The 17,661-nt window shown below is 40.7% G+C and overlaps 1 protein-coding gene across 2 annotated transcripts in view; it reads left to right on the top strand.

Moving 5' to 3' along the window:
• The window catches only part of PJA2 (praja ring finger ubiquitin ligase 2), an 87,345-nt gene extending 71,126 nt beyond the window's left edge, over positions 1-16,219 (top strand). For both annotated transcript variants that reach the window (XM_090038360.1, XM_090038359.1), the window contains 3 exons: positions 10,903-11,017; positions 11,296-11,417; positions 15,565-16,219. In XM_090038360.1, coding sequence (XP_089894486.1) covers positions 10,903-11,017; positions 11,296-11,417; positions 15,565-15,687 — 360 coding nt within the window. In that variant the 3' untranslated portion in view covers positions 15,688-16,219. The remainder of the gene's footprint in view (positions 1-10,902; positions 11,018-11,295; positions 11,418-15,564) is intronic.
• The last annotated feature ends 1,442 nt before the right edge of the window (positions 16,220-17,661 follow it).

The following is a 17,661-nucleotide window of genomic DNA, read 5'->3' as shown; positions in this document are numbered from 1 at the left end:
GCTGTAATTTCTGTTCCCAGTTCTCCCCATAATCCATAGATGGTTAAGACAATTTCAGTGAAGGTCATGCCACCATGTCTTCTCTATCCCCTTTACAGCACTACTTGACTTTGATGGTATTGCTTAGGCCTCTGGCAGACATAATTTCCATCAGGCAATAGGTAATATTGCTCACTGGAAACTTGCTCCATGTGACCTGCTTTGTGTTCACAGGGCAAGTTACCTAGAGGGGGAAAAAATGCCCTAGGAACTTCTTGTGCGAGCACTCATCAGGAAGGGGAGCTGGAGAGATGCTGGCAGGGGCTGTCATTCCTCTCCCCATCCCCCAGTACAATATATTGCTCCATTAAGACATTAAACATGCTTTAAATGTAAATTGGTTAGGGACATTAATTAGACATATGTAGCCAGATCGAACTGCTCTGGTAAGGGACATGTCTCCTTTGTGCAGGAGGCTGCAAATAGCTAATGCTTAACTTTCCATCAGTTTGTGTGCTATATGGGAAAAGTACATGTCATTAGCATCTTCAGTCATGATTTTCATTTTACCAGAGGGATCAGGACTGCAGAGACAACTACCCAACTAATTTGCATAAGAACATGAGAGTTGGTATGAAGAGGGGGAATCCTCTTTGCTAATACTTGCCAGACTATTTGGGGGAGGGGGGCAGCGTTTGTACCTGTATGTTAATACTTGATCAGACTCGCATCTTAAGGCCACCTGAAGTTTTTCTTTATCATTTAGTGTACGGCAGAAGAAATAACTGTACCAGCCACCACCTTTAAAAAGCAGTACTGAGTGGCTATATGCATGGTTGACTAAGAAAGTTGTTATAATTATGGTAGTATCAGTAGGAGCTGTGGGCCATTCAATCCACTTAATAGGGGGAAGGATGACTGTAACCAAGTTCTTATTCCTTCTCAGTTTAGATATTGGACTGGACAGGAAGCCAATATCCTTAGATTGTACTGGCGCTTGAAATAAGTTGTCCAAAATTACGTGGCAGACAAGGCAGCCTGATGGAGCCGACTTCTTTTAGCAGACCATAAATGCCAAATAGGTTGTTTCAAAGAATAGCTTGCATGGCTTTGTGCCACCTATAGCATTTATGATATTTCTGGTTCATGTATCTCTTCACTCTACTTTCTGGAATACACCATCCTATGAGAGAGTGCCATTTTCATTTATGAATACCATATTTTTTAGTTTATAAATAGAGATTCCTATTCACCACCCATCACCAAAAAAGTGTTCTTAAACGGAACTTAAAGGAAACTTTGGTAGGCACATACTGATATCTTGAAGACCAACCCAGAAATGTTGGTGAGAGTCTTCAGATCCAGGTAGGAAACAGTGAAAAAAGGGACATGTGACAGTGCCTGCTTCCCTATGTTGGGAAGCCTGAGCACGTGCTGAGGCATGCTTCATCCCCACGTTGTCATCTGAGAAGGCGGCTGGTGGAAGGTAGGGAAAGCTGTAGTAACTCGCTGTCCTTCCCTCTAGGTGGCCTGCAGCACTTGGAAGATTGTCCCTCAGGGTCCAAAAGGGAAAGTTGGAGGTGGTAGAGTGTAACAAAGGCATAGTTTAAGATACACCTCAAAAAATATTATATGCCACTGCATCTTGTTAACTGGAAAACATGCTGTTAGTAATATCTTGGAGTCTGAGTCTTGCCTTTCGTAAAAAGAAAAAAAAGGGTTAGTAGTTCTTGGCTTTGCTGCAAGTGCTGGTACATTGTTTTGGGGTTTTTGTTTTTGTTTTTTACTAAAAGCATTATTCCGTTTTCCAGTTTTGTGTCATTATCAGGGTGAACAGACCTTAAGCCAGTATAGTTCCATTTATGTTGGAAAGAATTTTTATAGGGCATAGGAACTCAGCAGTTTGAAATTCGGATGGTGTTCTGTCTGTTGTGCTTTCTTTAGACAGTGTTCTCTTTTGTTACCTAGATGGCTCTAGCTGTTGACATACGAATGACCTTATTCCAGGTAACAGTCGATCCATAATCCTTTACTAATTTTATGCATTTCAGAAGTCAACCTTGCATATCTAATATTTTCCTACTAGGCTGGAGGGGAAATAGGTTTCACACCATGAAAGGAAGGAAACTTTTTCACATAATTACAATAAAGACAAGTAGATTTAGTATAATAGTGGTATCAAAATCTTGTTAGCCAAAAAACCAAGACAACAGTCTTAGCATTCTGATTAATTGCTGAGTCTGATTTAAACAAGGATTTTGATTCCCACTATAGACTTGCACCCTTACATTAATGTGTATGTAGTCCTGAGCAGCTACTCCATTTTCTTCATTCTTCTTTCCTTTTTTAGAATTGGCTGACCCTGGAGAGTGGGTAACAAAACTCAAATTCCTATTGAAACCAAAACCAAATTAAAAGTAACAGACCTATGCTACGTCTGGCTGCATCGCAGATAACAGATTTGAATAAAATGCATACAAAGCAAACTTCATCTCCTTCAGAAGGCTTCAAAGGCAAACCACTGCTAGTTAGGTGGATGAAGGGAATGAAGTGCATATAGTGTATCTGGACTTCAGCAAGACTCATGACAAAGTACCACCTAGCCTTCTCATAAATAAATTGGAGAACTATGGGCTAGACGGAACTACTGCAAGGTGGCTAGGCAAGCAGCTCAATAGCCACAAGCAAAGGTTAATTGTAAATGGATCGATGTCAGAACGTTGGGATGTTTCAGTGGAGTCCCTCAGAGGTCTGTCCTGGGCCTGGTGCTGTTCAATGTGCTTATTTAATGATTTGGATGTTGGAATAGAGATTTTAAGCAAATATGTACGTGATGCATAACTTAGAATATGGGTGGGCAAAATCCAGCCCACCAGGCCATTTCTATCTGGCCTGTGGGGCCCCTAAAAATTTAGAGAATTAATATTTATCTGCCCCTGACTGCCTATCATGTGGCCCTCAATGGCTTGCCAAAACTCAGTAAGCGGCCCTCTGCACAAAATAATTGCCCACCCCGACTTAGAAGGATTGCAAACACACTGGAGGACAGGAGTGCCATTCAGAAAGCTCTTCAGAGATTGGAAAGCTGGGCTGCAGCTAACGGGGTGAAATTCAGTGCTGATATATGCAGGGTGTTACACCTTAGGAAGAATAATCAAAAACACATATAAAATAGGTGACAACTGGCTGGATGACAGCACTGCAGAGAAGGATCGAGGAGGAGTCTTGATGCCTCATAAGCACAATATGAGTCTTCTGTGTTGATGCAGGTTCACAAAAAGTGAATGAGGTTTTGGGCTCCATCAATAGGAGCATTAAGTGCAAGACACAGGAGATGATAGTGACCCTTTACTCATCACTCGTTAGGTCTTATATCGAGTAGTGCATGCAATTTGGGACTCTGCAATTTTAAAAGATTTTTAATGACCTTGGAGGAATCAAGACCTTAGTTCTAAGTATCAGCTGACTCTTTGCTCTTGTAAGGGTACAGGGCATTTCCTGTCTATGCTATACACTGGTTTAGTGGAGGAGTTGGAGAGGGTCCAGAAGCAGGCAGATGACAAAAATGACAAGACTCACAGGTTGAGAAATGCTGATCTAGTCCAACCCCCAGCTGAAAGCAGGAACCATCCTCAACTAGATCATTCCAGGCAGGACTTTGTCAAGCTGGGCCTTAACAACCTCCAAGGGTGGAGATTCCACCGTGTCTCTAGGTAACCTGTTCCAGTGCCTCACCACCCTCCTAGTGAGAGGAATTTTTCCTCATATCCAACCTTGCCACAACTTGAGAACATTGTTCCTTGTCCTGTCACCACTGATAACAGTCCAGCTCCATCCTCTTTGGACCCATCCTTGAGGTAGTTGAAGACTGCTATTAAATCCCCTCTCAGTCTTCTCTTCCTCAGTCTTTTCTTCTGCAGACTAAATAAACCCAGTTCCTTCAGCCTCTTTTCAGAAGTCTTCTGTCCTGGCCGCCAAACCATTTTCATTGCTCTCTAATGGACTCTCTCTAACTTGTCCACATCCTTTCTATAGTGGGGGGCCCAGAACTTGACCCAGTATTCCAGATGTGGCCTCACCAGTACAGAATAGAGCAGAATATGTACTTCCTTTGATCTGCTGGCAGCGCTCCTACTGATGCAGCCTAGTATATTGTTAGTCTTCTTGGTAATAAGGGCACACTGCTTACTCATATCCATCTTATTGTCCACTGTAACCCCCAGCTCCTTTTCTGCAGAGCTGCTACTTAACCAGTCAGCCCCCAGCCTATACTAGTGTATGGAATTCTTCTATCCTAAACGCAGGACTTGGAACTTGTCCTTGCTGAACCTTATAAGGTTCCTTTAGCCCAGTCCTCCAATTTGTCTAGGTCACTCTGAATCCTAGCCCTACCCTTCAGTGTATCAATTACTCTTCCCAGCTTGGTGTCACCTGTGAATTTGCTGAGGGTGCAATCCATCCCATCTTCCAAATGGTTAATGAAGATATAGAACAAAACCACCCGCTGGGGCACTCTACTTAATACCAGTTGCCAACTAGACATTTGAACCGTTGATTACTACCCATTGAGCCTGACAATCCAGCCAGCTATCTATTCACCTTACAGCCCATTCATCCAACCCATACTTCCTCAGCTTGCTTGCAAAAATGCTGTGGGAGACAGTGTCAAAAGTCTTGCTAAAGGCAGTAGTATATTACATCCACTGCTGACCCCACATCCACAGAGCCATTCATCTTATCACAGAAGACAGTCAGGTTGGTCAGGCATGACTTGCCCTTGGTGAGCCCATGCTGACTGTTAAAGCAGTCATATGATTGGCATCTGGAGAATTTTATGCCCTTTCTCCAAAATGGTGCAACCTGCCATGCCAGAGGTGTGCAGCAAGTAGTGTGATTTCTTGGGGGGACGACACATAAAATTCCCTAAATCCCATTTGTACAACTACCAGCATATGGAGTGCCCTGCTTCAAGAGCCTGCAGAGCTACCCGACACCAACGGGTTTCCTGCCTTGTCTTGCAGCCTGCACAGGAGCCAGAGGTGACCTGAGCAGGGTGCAGGGCCCAACCCCGGATGCAAGGAAGCTGGCAGCAGATTTGGCAGTGGGACGGAAGCGGGGTGGTGAGCAGCCAGATGCACCAGATTCAGAGGTGGGGAGGTGCTGAGGGGCCAGATGTGAAGCCGGTGGCAGCACGGAGTCGCTGTGCTGCTCTGCCCGGTTCCTCAGGGCCTGGGGTGATTGCCCTGATTCACCCTGCTCCCCCCGCAACCAGGGATGGCCCTGATAGGAGCTGATGGGCAAGACAATTTGAAGCAGAGTGAGATGCTGCAGTGTGGGTACCCCACTCCTTCCCAGCTGCACTCACTGTGCATGTGAAGTGGCAGCTGAGGATTCTGCAGGCAGTTCCCGTGGGTGCCTAGCCATGCAGCTGGGCTTCTAGCTGCATGCCCATTCTAAAGATGCAGGATTACTGTGAGCCTAACACTAAGGAGAAGCTGTGTGATGTTGGATTCGTGGTGCCTGGAGAACTTTAAAAAGTAGGTATGTGGCCTTCAGCTGCATTCTACTTTTTAATGGTGTGGAGGACTAAGTCCAACATCAGGCAGCCTCTTCTACCTGTTGGGCTTATGGTTTTCCACACCTTTTAAAAAGTGGACATGCAGCAGGTGCCATGAGCTGACACTAGTAAGAGACTGTCTGATGTTGGGCTCACCATGCCCCCTGATCTGCAGCTGTTTCCCTGATCAGACAGGGGACAGCTGTGCCCCAGGCCCCAAGGCTGCCCCCATGTCCGGTCCCAGTACACAGCTAAGCATCAGGATTGATCATGAACATCCATGCCACGCATTTAATTTTAAGGCATGAGGTAAAGTAGATGCATGTAATGTTCAATATCTTTGTGGTTTGTTTACTGTATTATCACACCATAAATTGTATGTAGCATGTTACAATTTATGGCATGATTAAAACATTTACTGCACCATAAATCTAATGTCTACCAGGGCCCTTAAATTTTTTCTGCCCTTTAGGATTATCTAGGGTGCTGCCTTCCAACAGTCTGATTTAGGAAGAGTTAGAAGCTATGTTCCATGTTCTCTTAAAACTGGGTTCTGCTAGATAAATTTCATACTAAAATTGCGAGTGCAAACTACCTAAACCAGAACAAAGTGCAGCCCCATTTTGTCGTGGCAAAATACACAATGCTAGAAATCTGTTCCAAGAACTGCTTTTAAAGGAAGCTTTAAATAAAACTTCATCTTGTTTTTTTGCCATTGTAGATGTAGCCTTAAAATCACTTAACTTGCAACTAGATAAACTAAAATGACTGCCAAGCAAGACAAAAAAAAAAAATCACTGGGTTAGAGAATGACTTAAATGTCTCAAAACACAGGCATGATGTAAAAAGTCTTTTCCTCTTTAGTGCCTCTTTTGCTTACTCAGATGTCCCAGCTCTGCATTTTTTTCTGGGGGGAGGAAGCAAGGGAAAGACTTTTGGCCTGGCCTGTTCTGGGATGCCTACAGTTAAAAATTTGACACTCCCCTCCATTAATGTGAATTTTTTTTCAAATTCAGATGATAAACCACTTCCATGAATATACTTTTCACTTTCACATGTCAGTATTTCCTGATTATCTAGTTCCTGGGTTGGACTTCTGGTCCCCCTAGGTCAGCATCCAGAATGTAGGAAATATTCTTAAAATGACATTTTGTTCTGTAGTTTAGAAAGCAGACAGACTGGCTACTTCCATGAGGTATATGATGGTGAGTCCAGGTGTTTCACAACATGGTAACATTTTGCATCTGAGGTTAAGGGTGTTTTAGAAGTATAACCACTGACTAGAAATGCCATGCACTGTTTTGATGCTTCAGTGACTGATTTGAATTCCATAACAAAAACCTGTCTTTCCTGTAACTGTGATTTATTCTTCCCAAGTTACTAATTTATTTCACCCCCTTTTCTCAACCCTCCCAAAATTTCTTTATCTGAACTAGCAAATTCATTAGCCAGATACTTTTCAACCATGACAATATAACTTTTATCTAAGTCTGTAGCTCAGAAATTATTTAGAAAATTTCTTTACCCAGCAGAACCAATTTACTATAGCCATGAAACACTTGAAAGGGATGGGAAAGTAAGAAATCCAGGTTTATCTTTCTGTAGGAAAGAGAGAGGTTGAGCTGTCACAATTAACTCTAACAATTAGGGGGAGAAAAATGGCTGGCTAATTTTTATTAATAGATTCCAGAATCATATAGTGATGTCAAAGAAAACTCTTGCCCTGTGTTCAGCAAACTTACTAACCTTTAACACATTATTTCTGTTCATTTACATTCTTTTTCAATTAAACTGTATATTATAAATGTTGGCATCACCATCTGTTAATATCAGGGTATAAAATAGATCGTGTTACCTGTATAATGCACTAGTGAGTCTGTTTCAAGTTCCCCTCTACTCATCAGCAGATATTAATAATTTACAACCTCCCATGTCTCTTCAGCTCAAGTTGTAGTAGCTTCTTATTTCAGCTGCCCCAGTTCAATCCATGGTGTCAGTTTTAAGAAGGTCGATATGAGACCTGGATGGGAAGAGCTAAAACATCTGACTGGAAATCAATGAACAGGAGGTGCAGAAAAAACAGAAAAAAATAAAATAAAGGAATGTGTAATTCTAAGCAAAAAGTAGAAGCCTGATGTTGAGTTACAAATATTTTCTGTAACTTCTTTTTTAATAACATGCACTTCTGAATTCAACTCAGAATCTTAGATGCTTCTTTTGACTACTTCATTGTTTGGCCTTGGAAGGGAGATTGGTCTTGGAGTTGGAAGTTCCAGCTCTGGTAGATATCCCCAAGCTAGGTTTAAACTAGCAAACTGGTAAGGATGGGCGTTGCAGCCTGGAACACAGCACAAGCTACAAAACCCACACAAGAAGCTAGGTAAACATTTGAGGGGTTCACCCATGCTGAGATCTGTGCTTCCACAGCCACAGCTACCAGCACCCGAGCTAACTAGTTTAAAGCTAGTTCAGGAATGAGCTATGATGCATCCTGATTTACAGTAAACAGGACCCTTGAATTAAATATCTGTAAACTGTCTTTCTCTTGGTCTCACTGTTTAAAGATTGGTGGGGGGGGGGGCTCCAAAATATTCAAATGAGCGGCTTGTTAATCCACTAGCTTTGTGTATTGGCTATTTTTCTCTTTTGTCTTGCATCTGTTACTGACTGCTGTAGAACTTGGTATCAGAGGGGGAATATTACAATGTCCTGTTATTTAAGGCGTTTTGTGCCCATTAAAACAGAAATAAACTAATTGCTTATTGTTGTCTTTTACAATCTTAAAGATTTGTCTGTGACATACATATATTGCATTTCTAATTGTTTCTTTTACTTTGTGAGACTAAATTCTCCTCATCTATTTCTTATCATTCCTAATTCAAGTTTATTTCATGGCAAGTTCCTTATTACTCCTTAGTTTCTTGTGCTGAATTGTATGCACTTTGGAGGACGATAGATACTGATACATATTTCAGTACCTACCTGCTGAAGCGTTCTAGATTTTTAAAGAACTGAATTTGCATCATAACCTGTAATTCTAAAACCGCTCTTCTGGTTTTACTGGATTTTCAAACTTATTAAAATAACGTGTTATTGCAGACTAGTTATTTGATAGAGTGGGGACTGGAGTTGACAAGTATTCAATAGTATTTCACACTAATTCAAATTTTTTCTCATAACTGGGACAAACTGTACATTCAAATTTGGGCTCCTTATACCTGAAGTATAATTTTAGTATGCTCTTTTAAAAAGTAAAATAAATTAAAAAGTAGCTGAGCTTATTTCCCTGGTCATTATGGCTGCTTACGAATGTTAAAAACAAATAACTGTTTTGGAAGAAGCAGCATGTTAGTTTGACCTAGCTCCACAGCACCTGTATTGATCAAGTGCTTTAGTGGGGCTTTTGGATGCTTTTATCTAATAGCTGATTCAATCAGGTTTTAGATGAAAGCCCCACTAAGGCCACACTAAACCAATTGATCTACACAGATGCTGTGGAGCCAGGTCTAACTAATGCAGTGCCTCTTTTGGGCGTGTGCTGGGCTCAGTGCAGAAGGACACTGAGTTTAAAGTGCCATCTTCTGGGTGGGGGGGTTTAACATCTGTAAATAGCTGAGATTAATTGCTTTTTACAAATGAAGTCCATCTGTGGGCGAATGGGTCAAGGAGATAAATCATAAGTTGGTCTTAATTGTTCTGGTTCCTTTGCTTTTGAATTTCTGTCAGACATATTGTGCATGCAGAAGTAGGCATACGTAATGTTTGTGTATTATATGCTTTCTAATGAGAGAGAATCTGGTACCACATGACCCTTGATGTCTTGGAATTTGGTGCATCAGTCTGGAAAACAGTTGAAATGCTATTATGTCTCTATGTGTCCACATCATGTTAGTCCTGAGCCATACCAGCTACCTGGACAGCTCCCACTGATGTGTGTGCAGCTGATGAACTCCTTCACTTCCATTCCTGTTTGCCTGTTTTTGATTTATATTCTGCTCTGTCCAAAAGGCTCAGAGTGGCTTACAGCACAAAGAACATACTCCCAGCTGCCAAAATAGTTTCCTGGGGTCAGTGGTAATTCGCCATAAACAACATGATACTTTCACATACTTTAAGGTGGTTTTAATTCACTGCCAAGCAGAATTCAAGTGGTTCAGTGGATATCCTCTGACTTCAAAATATGATTGCTTGCTTGGGGGGTTTTGTGTGACCCATTATTCAAGCATTTTTTGCTTGTTTTGATTCATTATAGACTAGTTATTTATTTAACAGTAAAGTAATCCATTCTATGTAATACTGAAATATATGCCGCAACAGTTCTTTGGTCCTGTGGTGAAGATATTCTTGTAGTTTGGACAATAGGAAAATAATAAACTGCTACATTTCCACAGTATCTTTCTTCCAAAAAATACTTATTTCTTTAGAGACTCTTGATTTGCATGTCTTTCACAATCCCTTAACGTTAAGTAAAGGTTACCAAAGGACTGCTTCACTGTTCACTAAAATGCAGCTTCCACTCAAGATGGAGCATGTTATCTGTTTTAATGTTATGCTACGTAAGTTCAGGTAAATGGAGATTAAAAATACTTGATCCAGCTGAATCTGAAATTTGGATTTGAGCTAGATAGACCCTAACTATCTGTGTAATCGCACCAGCACCTTATTTTTATGAAAAATGCTAATAGGTTTTTAATGACCTTAGAGGAATTGAGATCTTAGTTTTAAGTATCAACCAACGCATAGCTCTTGTAAGAGTACAGTGCATTTCCAGTCTGCTTTATATGTTGGTTTAATGAGTCAAAAACAAGATTATCACCACCTCCTTTATTACATAGGTCTTAGATATTTGATCTACATCTCATTTATTGACAGTGAATGCAGTCAATATGATATGTAGTCAAACCCTTTTTATTTCCAGAAATATTACCAGTTTATATTTTTTAGGAAATATTGGAATCAAAACTAGGAAATCTGTTAACATGAGACCGCAGGTACTGCTTTTAGGAGGTGATGAGTGATGATAGCAGTGTTATCAAGAAAATGGTCAGTCATGACAATTTCATTTTGTGCTCTGTGCAGATATTCACTTGGGAGTAGTTTGAGACCATAACTCTTAGCTAATGACCTAACTGATGCTTGAAACCAAATGTGTATATAAAGTGATTGTATTACTTTTTTGTGTCGTCTGACACTGGAAAAAATGGTAATATTGGTCTGAATATCTTGTACAAAGCATTCATTTAAAAACGTAATACTTTAAGGAAGTTTTTTGTTCTATGTTGTTTTTTGTCTTGTTAACTGTGACGCGTGTACCCTTTCTGAGTAAGGAAAATTGACCTTTCCTTTCCTCTTAACTTCCTTTTTAGACTGCTCTGGCACATTTGGAATCTCTTGCAGTTGATGTGGAGCAGGCTCATCCACCAGCCAGTAAAGAAAGCATAGACTGTCTGCCACAAACTGTTATTACAGAAGATCATAATGGTATGGTAGAACTAACTAAAAATTCATTTTTATAATATGTTAGAGTCCAGTCATAACATTGCATAACAGTGTAAGTGAAATATTTAAGAAAATTAGACTGATGTACTGTGTAGTAAATTCACTAGGAACACAAACTGAGATCACTTTGGAAATGGTGACATGCTTACTCTGTAATATTCATTGTATTATGATTAGCTGTTGTGATGCCTTCTAATTATATTTTGCTTTGGGTTCAGTTTTAAATTAAATGTTAAAATGTTTTGTTTTTTTCTTCTAAGCTGTAGGTCAGGAACAATGTTGTGCTATCTGTTGCAGTGAATACATAAAAGATGAAATAATAACAGAGCTGCCCTGTCACCATTTCTTTCACAAACCCTGTGTAACTTTGTGGTTACAGAAGGTACGTGCTCCTTTGGTTGTTTTTGTGCTTTTCTGTGTAACTTTTTGAAAACTTATGATTCCGTTTTTATTAAACAGTTAATTTAGCTATTTGAATGCTTTAGGAACTAAATTGGTGATGAGGGAGAAATCTCTGAGTGTACAGGAGTCATAATACAAGAACTGCAACTGACTGGTCTTGACCATTAGGTATCCAGAAATATTAAAGTAATGTTAGTATGTATATTATTGGATATTAATATTTATTTTTACAATATCTGTTGTAATTTATTGTTATTAATTACTGCATTATACTTATTTATATTCAAGTTTAACACTTTAGGACAGTGATCACCAGCCAGTGGTTCTAGATCCACCGGTAGATCTCAAAGCCTCTTGCAGTAGATCTCACAGCCTTTTGGACTCGATTTGAGGCTGGGGTGGGTGACTGAATGCCTGTGTGCATGCACGCACGTGCCCCAGCCCAGCAGGTCAGTCCATGGGGGAGGGAAATGGAGGAGGCTAAATCAAGGTCCCCACAATGAGGGACCGTGCCACAGAGGCAGAAGTAGGGATAAGTTGAGTGGGGTCCTGGCCAGATGGGATGTACCTGCTAGGAGACACACCCCCAAATAATTTTTTCCTCTTCTGCCTTGATCTGCCCCCCCCTTTCCCTCCCCACAGACTTACTTGCTGGGCAGGGCAGTAGTGCACAGTAGATCTTGGGTTGCTTTTAAATGCCAAAGGTGATCTACTTAAAGGTTAGAGACTACTGCTTTAGGAACTAAATTTGTTAGTTGTGAGGGAGGGGAAAAAACTGCCTATAAAGGGTGCAGTCATAATACAGGAGCCAAAACCAGCTGGTCTTGACCATTAGATATATTAAAGATCTACAGATAAAATAAACAACTAAAGAGGCACAGTTTCTGTGCAGAGCCCTAGTTCTGGACTGGCTAAGAGATGGAAAGACTAACCCTTAGAATACCATGCTCTGGTTTGGGCTCCTCATTACTAGAAAAAAACACTCAAACCAAAAAAAAGTAAATTGATTAGGTAAGACAAAATTCTTACTGATTTGAAATAGTAGTCTTAAACTTGTTCGGACTTTGACTAATGAAGACATTCAGGGAGGCTTGGGGAGGTGGGGGGCAAGCAGGCTCAACCTATAACCGCATCCGTTCCTCCCCCAACCAATAATTACTTCCTTGATTCCCAGCAGGGATGAATTCTGGCACCTGGAGCAGCTTGTGGGGTGGGGGGTTTGAAGCAAGGGGGTTGGCTGGTCTGCAGGAGTGGGGAGGGAGGAGGTGGAGGTGGCAAAGGGCTGAGGTACTAAAAATAGTTTAGTGGCAGGTGCACAAAAAGTACAATCCTGGTACTGGAGTCAGCAGCCTGGCTTTCCCAGCTTTGGGCTGCGCAGGTGACTGTACTGAAGTTCAGTGCACCAGTCTAACTTAATTCAGTTTGAGTGTACACTGATCCAAGTCTGCTGTAGACTAGGTTCTGCCATTTTTGGATCTGTTTATGTGTGCGGAACTTCGGTACTATTACGGGTTTAGATTGATTTCCAATCACTGGGACCAGGTCTAACCGTAAAGTCCACATCTGGGTGAAATAAGTTAGATCAGGTGGCCATTTTTAACCCAATCTAACCTCCCGCTAACTTCCCCAAATGTCTGCACTTAGCCCTTGTCTTTTTAACTTGTCTAGCAAGAAGAAGAATAAAGGCCCATATAACTATTTAATTTCATAGCTTTCATAGACCTTAGGGCTGGAAGGGACCTCAGGGCTGGAAGGGACCTCGGGAGATCATCGAGTCCAGCCCCCTGCCCAAAGGGCAGGAAGTCAGCTGGGGTCATAGGATCCCAGCAAGATAAGCCTCCAATTTACTCTTGAAGGTGTTCAATGTAGGTGCTTGAACCACCTCCGCTGGCAGACTGTTCCAGACCTTGGGGGCTCGGACAGTAAAGAAATTCTTCCTTATGTCCAGCCTGAAACGGTCTTGCAGGAGTTTGTGACCGTTCGACCTCGTCATGCCTTGGGGCGCTCTGGTGAACAGATGTTCCCCCAGATCCTGGTGGTCACCCCTGATAAACTTATAGGTGGCCATCAGATCACCCCTGAGCCTGCGCTTTTCCAGGCTAAAGAGTCCCGTGGCTCTCAGCCTATCATCGTAAGATCTGTTTTCCTGACCTCTGATCATGCGCGTGGCTCTCCTCTGGACTCTCTCAAGCTTCTCCACATCCTTTTTGAATTGTGGAGCCCAAAACTGGAGGCAGTACTCCAGCTGCGGCCTCACCAAGGCCGAGTACAAGGGGAGAATGACGTCCCGGGATTTGCTCGAGAAGCATCTATGGATGCACGCCAGCATTTTGGTCGCTTTACTAGCCGCAGCATCGCATTGCAGGCTCATGTTCATCTTGTGGTCAGTGATGACCCCCAAGTCTCTTTCTTCTGTAGTGCTAGCCAGCGTAGCACTGCCAAGCCTATAAGGGTGCTACATCGCTAAAGGTGAAAAATTAAGGTGTTTTAGAGCAATTTAACTAGAAGTAGTAGTGTTACTGTACAAAAACACTTAACTGAGTTCTGCTAGTTTATGGAATTGTCTCCAAAGGGGGGTAGGCTTTAAATGCTTCATTGATTATGAGCGACTAAATGAAGCAGCTGTGAATTGCTGGAATATTCCAGCAATGTTAGAGATTTGGATAAGACCACCTAATACCAGCTCTGAGTTCTGTGTTCCTTTTACTACTGTATAATATTAAGGAAGATTGAAAACTAAGACTCCTTATAGCCATTTATTATTGTCAGCTAAATTAACCAGTTCAAAATCATTCTGATCTTGTGGTTCCTTGTCTCAAGCATGCCAAACAATCATTCCATAATCAAGTAAAAACTAACTTTTCAGTCTGATATAATCCCTAAGTCTGTACAGCCTCAAAAGCCCCAGTCAAGGTTAGGGGCCCATTATGGCAAATTCTAAATCAGGAGTGGCCAAAATTCCTAAAGTTTCTCGCTACAAACCAAAAATGTAATGAGGCTGAAAGTCATATGATACAACACCTTTTGAGATGTGCATGCCCCAGAATCAGTGATATGTGCACAGTGCACCTGCTCAGATAATAATTCATCATAAAATGACTTTCTTCAGGAGCAACATTTAAACTTGCAAGCCACAATTGGTCCACTCTGTTTTGTGGGCACATTAACGTGTTCATTAATGTGCATTAATTTTAATACCTGTAATGACCAGTACTAACTTAATGTGCCATAATTGGCACTACTGCACATTAGCACAGGTGAGTGCTTTTTTGTGATGTTAATGCGCATTAGACTACATCTGCTGTGCAATAGGATGAGTTTTGCCCACCATGCTAATGCACAGTAAAATAATCTAATGTGCATTAGGCGTCTCGTGTACACATGCCCAGTCCCCATCTTTATTCATCTATTTTAGACTAAACCTATTTGTAGAGGATTCTAATACAGCGTTAAATGCCTTTGTGTTATTAATGAAAACTGTTTGTCCCAGTTCAAGTTTTCATATTTCTGGATAGTTCTTCTTGTCTTTAATCTTGGTATGTATCTTTAGCTAATGGTAGACTGCTTGCAAATATTCTTGGTTTTAATTTGCTGGTGATTTTAACCCAATAACGTCCTATTAGTGTTTTTTTGCAGTCATGTTAGGATGCAGTTTGACAGAATTTCTAAGATTCCTATTTCAGCAACTAATAATTTGTTTAAACTGCTTTATCACCAAATCCTACATGCTGTTGAAGAACTGGTGTAGGAAGATGGAGCAAGCACAGATTATCTGCACTTCTTGACCTAGTTATACAGCAAGAAACAGCACATGGGTCTTAACAGTGAATCCCTCAAAGCAGGGTTTCTTATAATATATACCACTGACAGAAGGCTGTAATCTAAATGTCACATCTATTTTTGCCTGATTTTAAGGGTGGTGCTCCCCTGGAAGTAAAATAGTACTTTCACTTTAACTGACAGTATTAACTAACTTATTGCTATTGTTATTGTTCCATCCAGCCACTCTATCCAAATTTGAAGTAATTCTGTATTACAATGTATGATCCTATTCTAGAAACATTACCTATAAGCATGCAGTCACACACGTGCTGTTCTATTAATCTGTTTCTTTTTGTCTTCTGTAGTCGGGAACATGCCCTGTATGCCGTCATGTACTTGCACCTGTCCTCCCTGAAGCAGCCGCCGCTTCCTTCCTGTCTGATCATGATTCCCCTCCCTCAGTCCACAGCACTTCAGGAACACAATAAAATAAGTATCTGAAATGAGATTTTGGCCCATCAATCTAAAAATGTAAATCTTTCCTGTTTAATTACAATGTGAAAAATGATTATATATAAGAATATTATATAGAAAAATGCTATATATAGTATATATTTTAGTTTAGAAAGAGAATGTAAGACTTTCTAAACTATGTTTAGGTTTATGGTAATAGCTAAAATTTTCAAACTGAAAGTCGGGGAAAAAGCATTGCACCCATTCTCTGCAGTAGACTGTTTCTGTTGTAATGTCTTAAGCTTGTAACCCGCCAGATTTGTCCAAAAGATTGATCATTAATGTGGCACTTCACGTTCAAATTCTTGCAACTGCAGTGCAGTTGGAGCTTATTAAAGTTACGCGTATAACCTGTTTTACTTAATATAACTATTTTTTTTTGTCAAAGATAGTGCCACTGAGTGACTTTGTAATTGATCTCTCATATTTGCATCAAATGTGAAGACATTCTGTGATCACAGCAGTAGTAAAATTTGGTTTCACTGGAAATAAATTTGCATAATTCAACCATTTTTTCATATGAGTTTTTTCATAATATCTGTTTTTCCAAATGTCTGAAGCACTGGTTAATCACTACTGACACTGACCTGGAATTTAACAAATACTTGAATTGTTTCTGAGTGTATGTATGAAGGTTCCTGGATTTTGCTTGTTTGTTTGTTTTTAAGATGTATGGAACATGGACATTTAAAGCTGGTATTATCAAAACAGTCTACAACAGGGGTGTTGAATGACCCAGCTTGGGACTGAGGTAGGTAGGTACTAAGACCCAGGTGCCTCTGCCACTTCTTGGTGCCCAACTGCAGCACAGCACAGGGAGAGCTACCCTTCCACTGAAGCTTCTGTCCCCTAGTTGCAGAAAAGTGTTCCCTTCTCCCACCCAGCAGTGCAGGCTGGATCCAAAGACTCTACCGACTGGATCTGGTCTGCAGGCTGTAGGTTGCCAATTTCTGATATAAAGAATTAAATTGCTCTGAGTTGGGCTTCTATTTCTTTATTTTTCCTTTTAAAGTCCAGTTCTAAAAATGTTCAGGCTTTGGAGGAGTTGGCCGATTCAGTGTGCAGGGATGTTAATACTTTCTTTTCTCTTGGAAATATTGTGCCTGAAAACTAGAGCAAGTGCTCCTAAAGCTGAATTGTAGCATCTCCCTGAAGGCAAAGAATGGAATATGGTAATGGAATAAACTATTTGTGAGTGAAGACAGAGTATTATCAGTAGTATAAAAATAGGAGTAAAAGTTTGGTATTTCTGGTGGTTGCAGTGGACTGTACTAAAATTAATATTTTTAAGAGGAGGGAACTGAAGAAGGTTGGATTTTAATGGACTTCTCAAACTGTACTGTTTTGCCATCAGTAACATGTTATTTTAAACTTTTTATTTCTATTGAAAGTAAATCTCATATGGCAAGAATATAGGTTTGAGGAATTGTATGTGCCCTTCAGTAACCAATCATTGTTGAAAACCTTTTCATAGTTGTGAATTAAATCCAGGTCATTAAAAACAGTGACAGTTCTTCCCCTTACTGTGAAGGGAACTGAACCTAGGCCATTGGAGAAGAATAGCTGTTGGTAAATAAGCTCTTTTCATACAAATTTTGTTCTCTTCCTTCCACTTCTGAGATTTATTCAAAATTATGGCACCCATTGGAATATCTGATTACCTTATAAACATTAACACACTATGAAAACACCACCATGAAACACAGAGTAGTATTTAATTTTGAAGGGAAAACACTAATGTTAGATGGTTTGTCCACATGTCACACTGGAAGTCTGTAACAGAGCAAGGTATTGAATCCAGGTATCCTGTATCTAGTGTAGTGTTTGAACAAAAAAAACATTGTTTCTCAGCCTTAGAGTACAGGGAAGCTGAAACAGGTCCTGGCAGAATGATAGGGAAGGGTAGTGAATGCATCTCCAAAAGTGCGTTTTCCCAAAAGCCCCCACAT

This window comes from Crocodylus siamensis, chromosome 3, assembly GCF_052110815.1.
Source record: "Crocodylus siamensis isolate JL-2025a chromosome 3, ASM5211081v1, whole genome shotgun sequence".
Taxonomy (NCBI): domain Eukaryota; kingdom Metazoa; phylum Chordata; order Crocodylia; family Crocodylidae; genus Crocodylus; species Crocodylus siamensis.
This window is presented reverse-complemented; position numbering and strand designations above follow the sequence as displayed.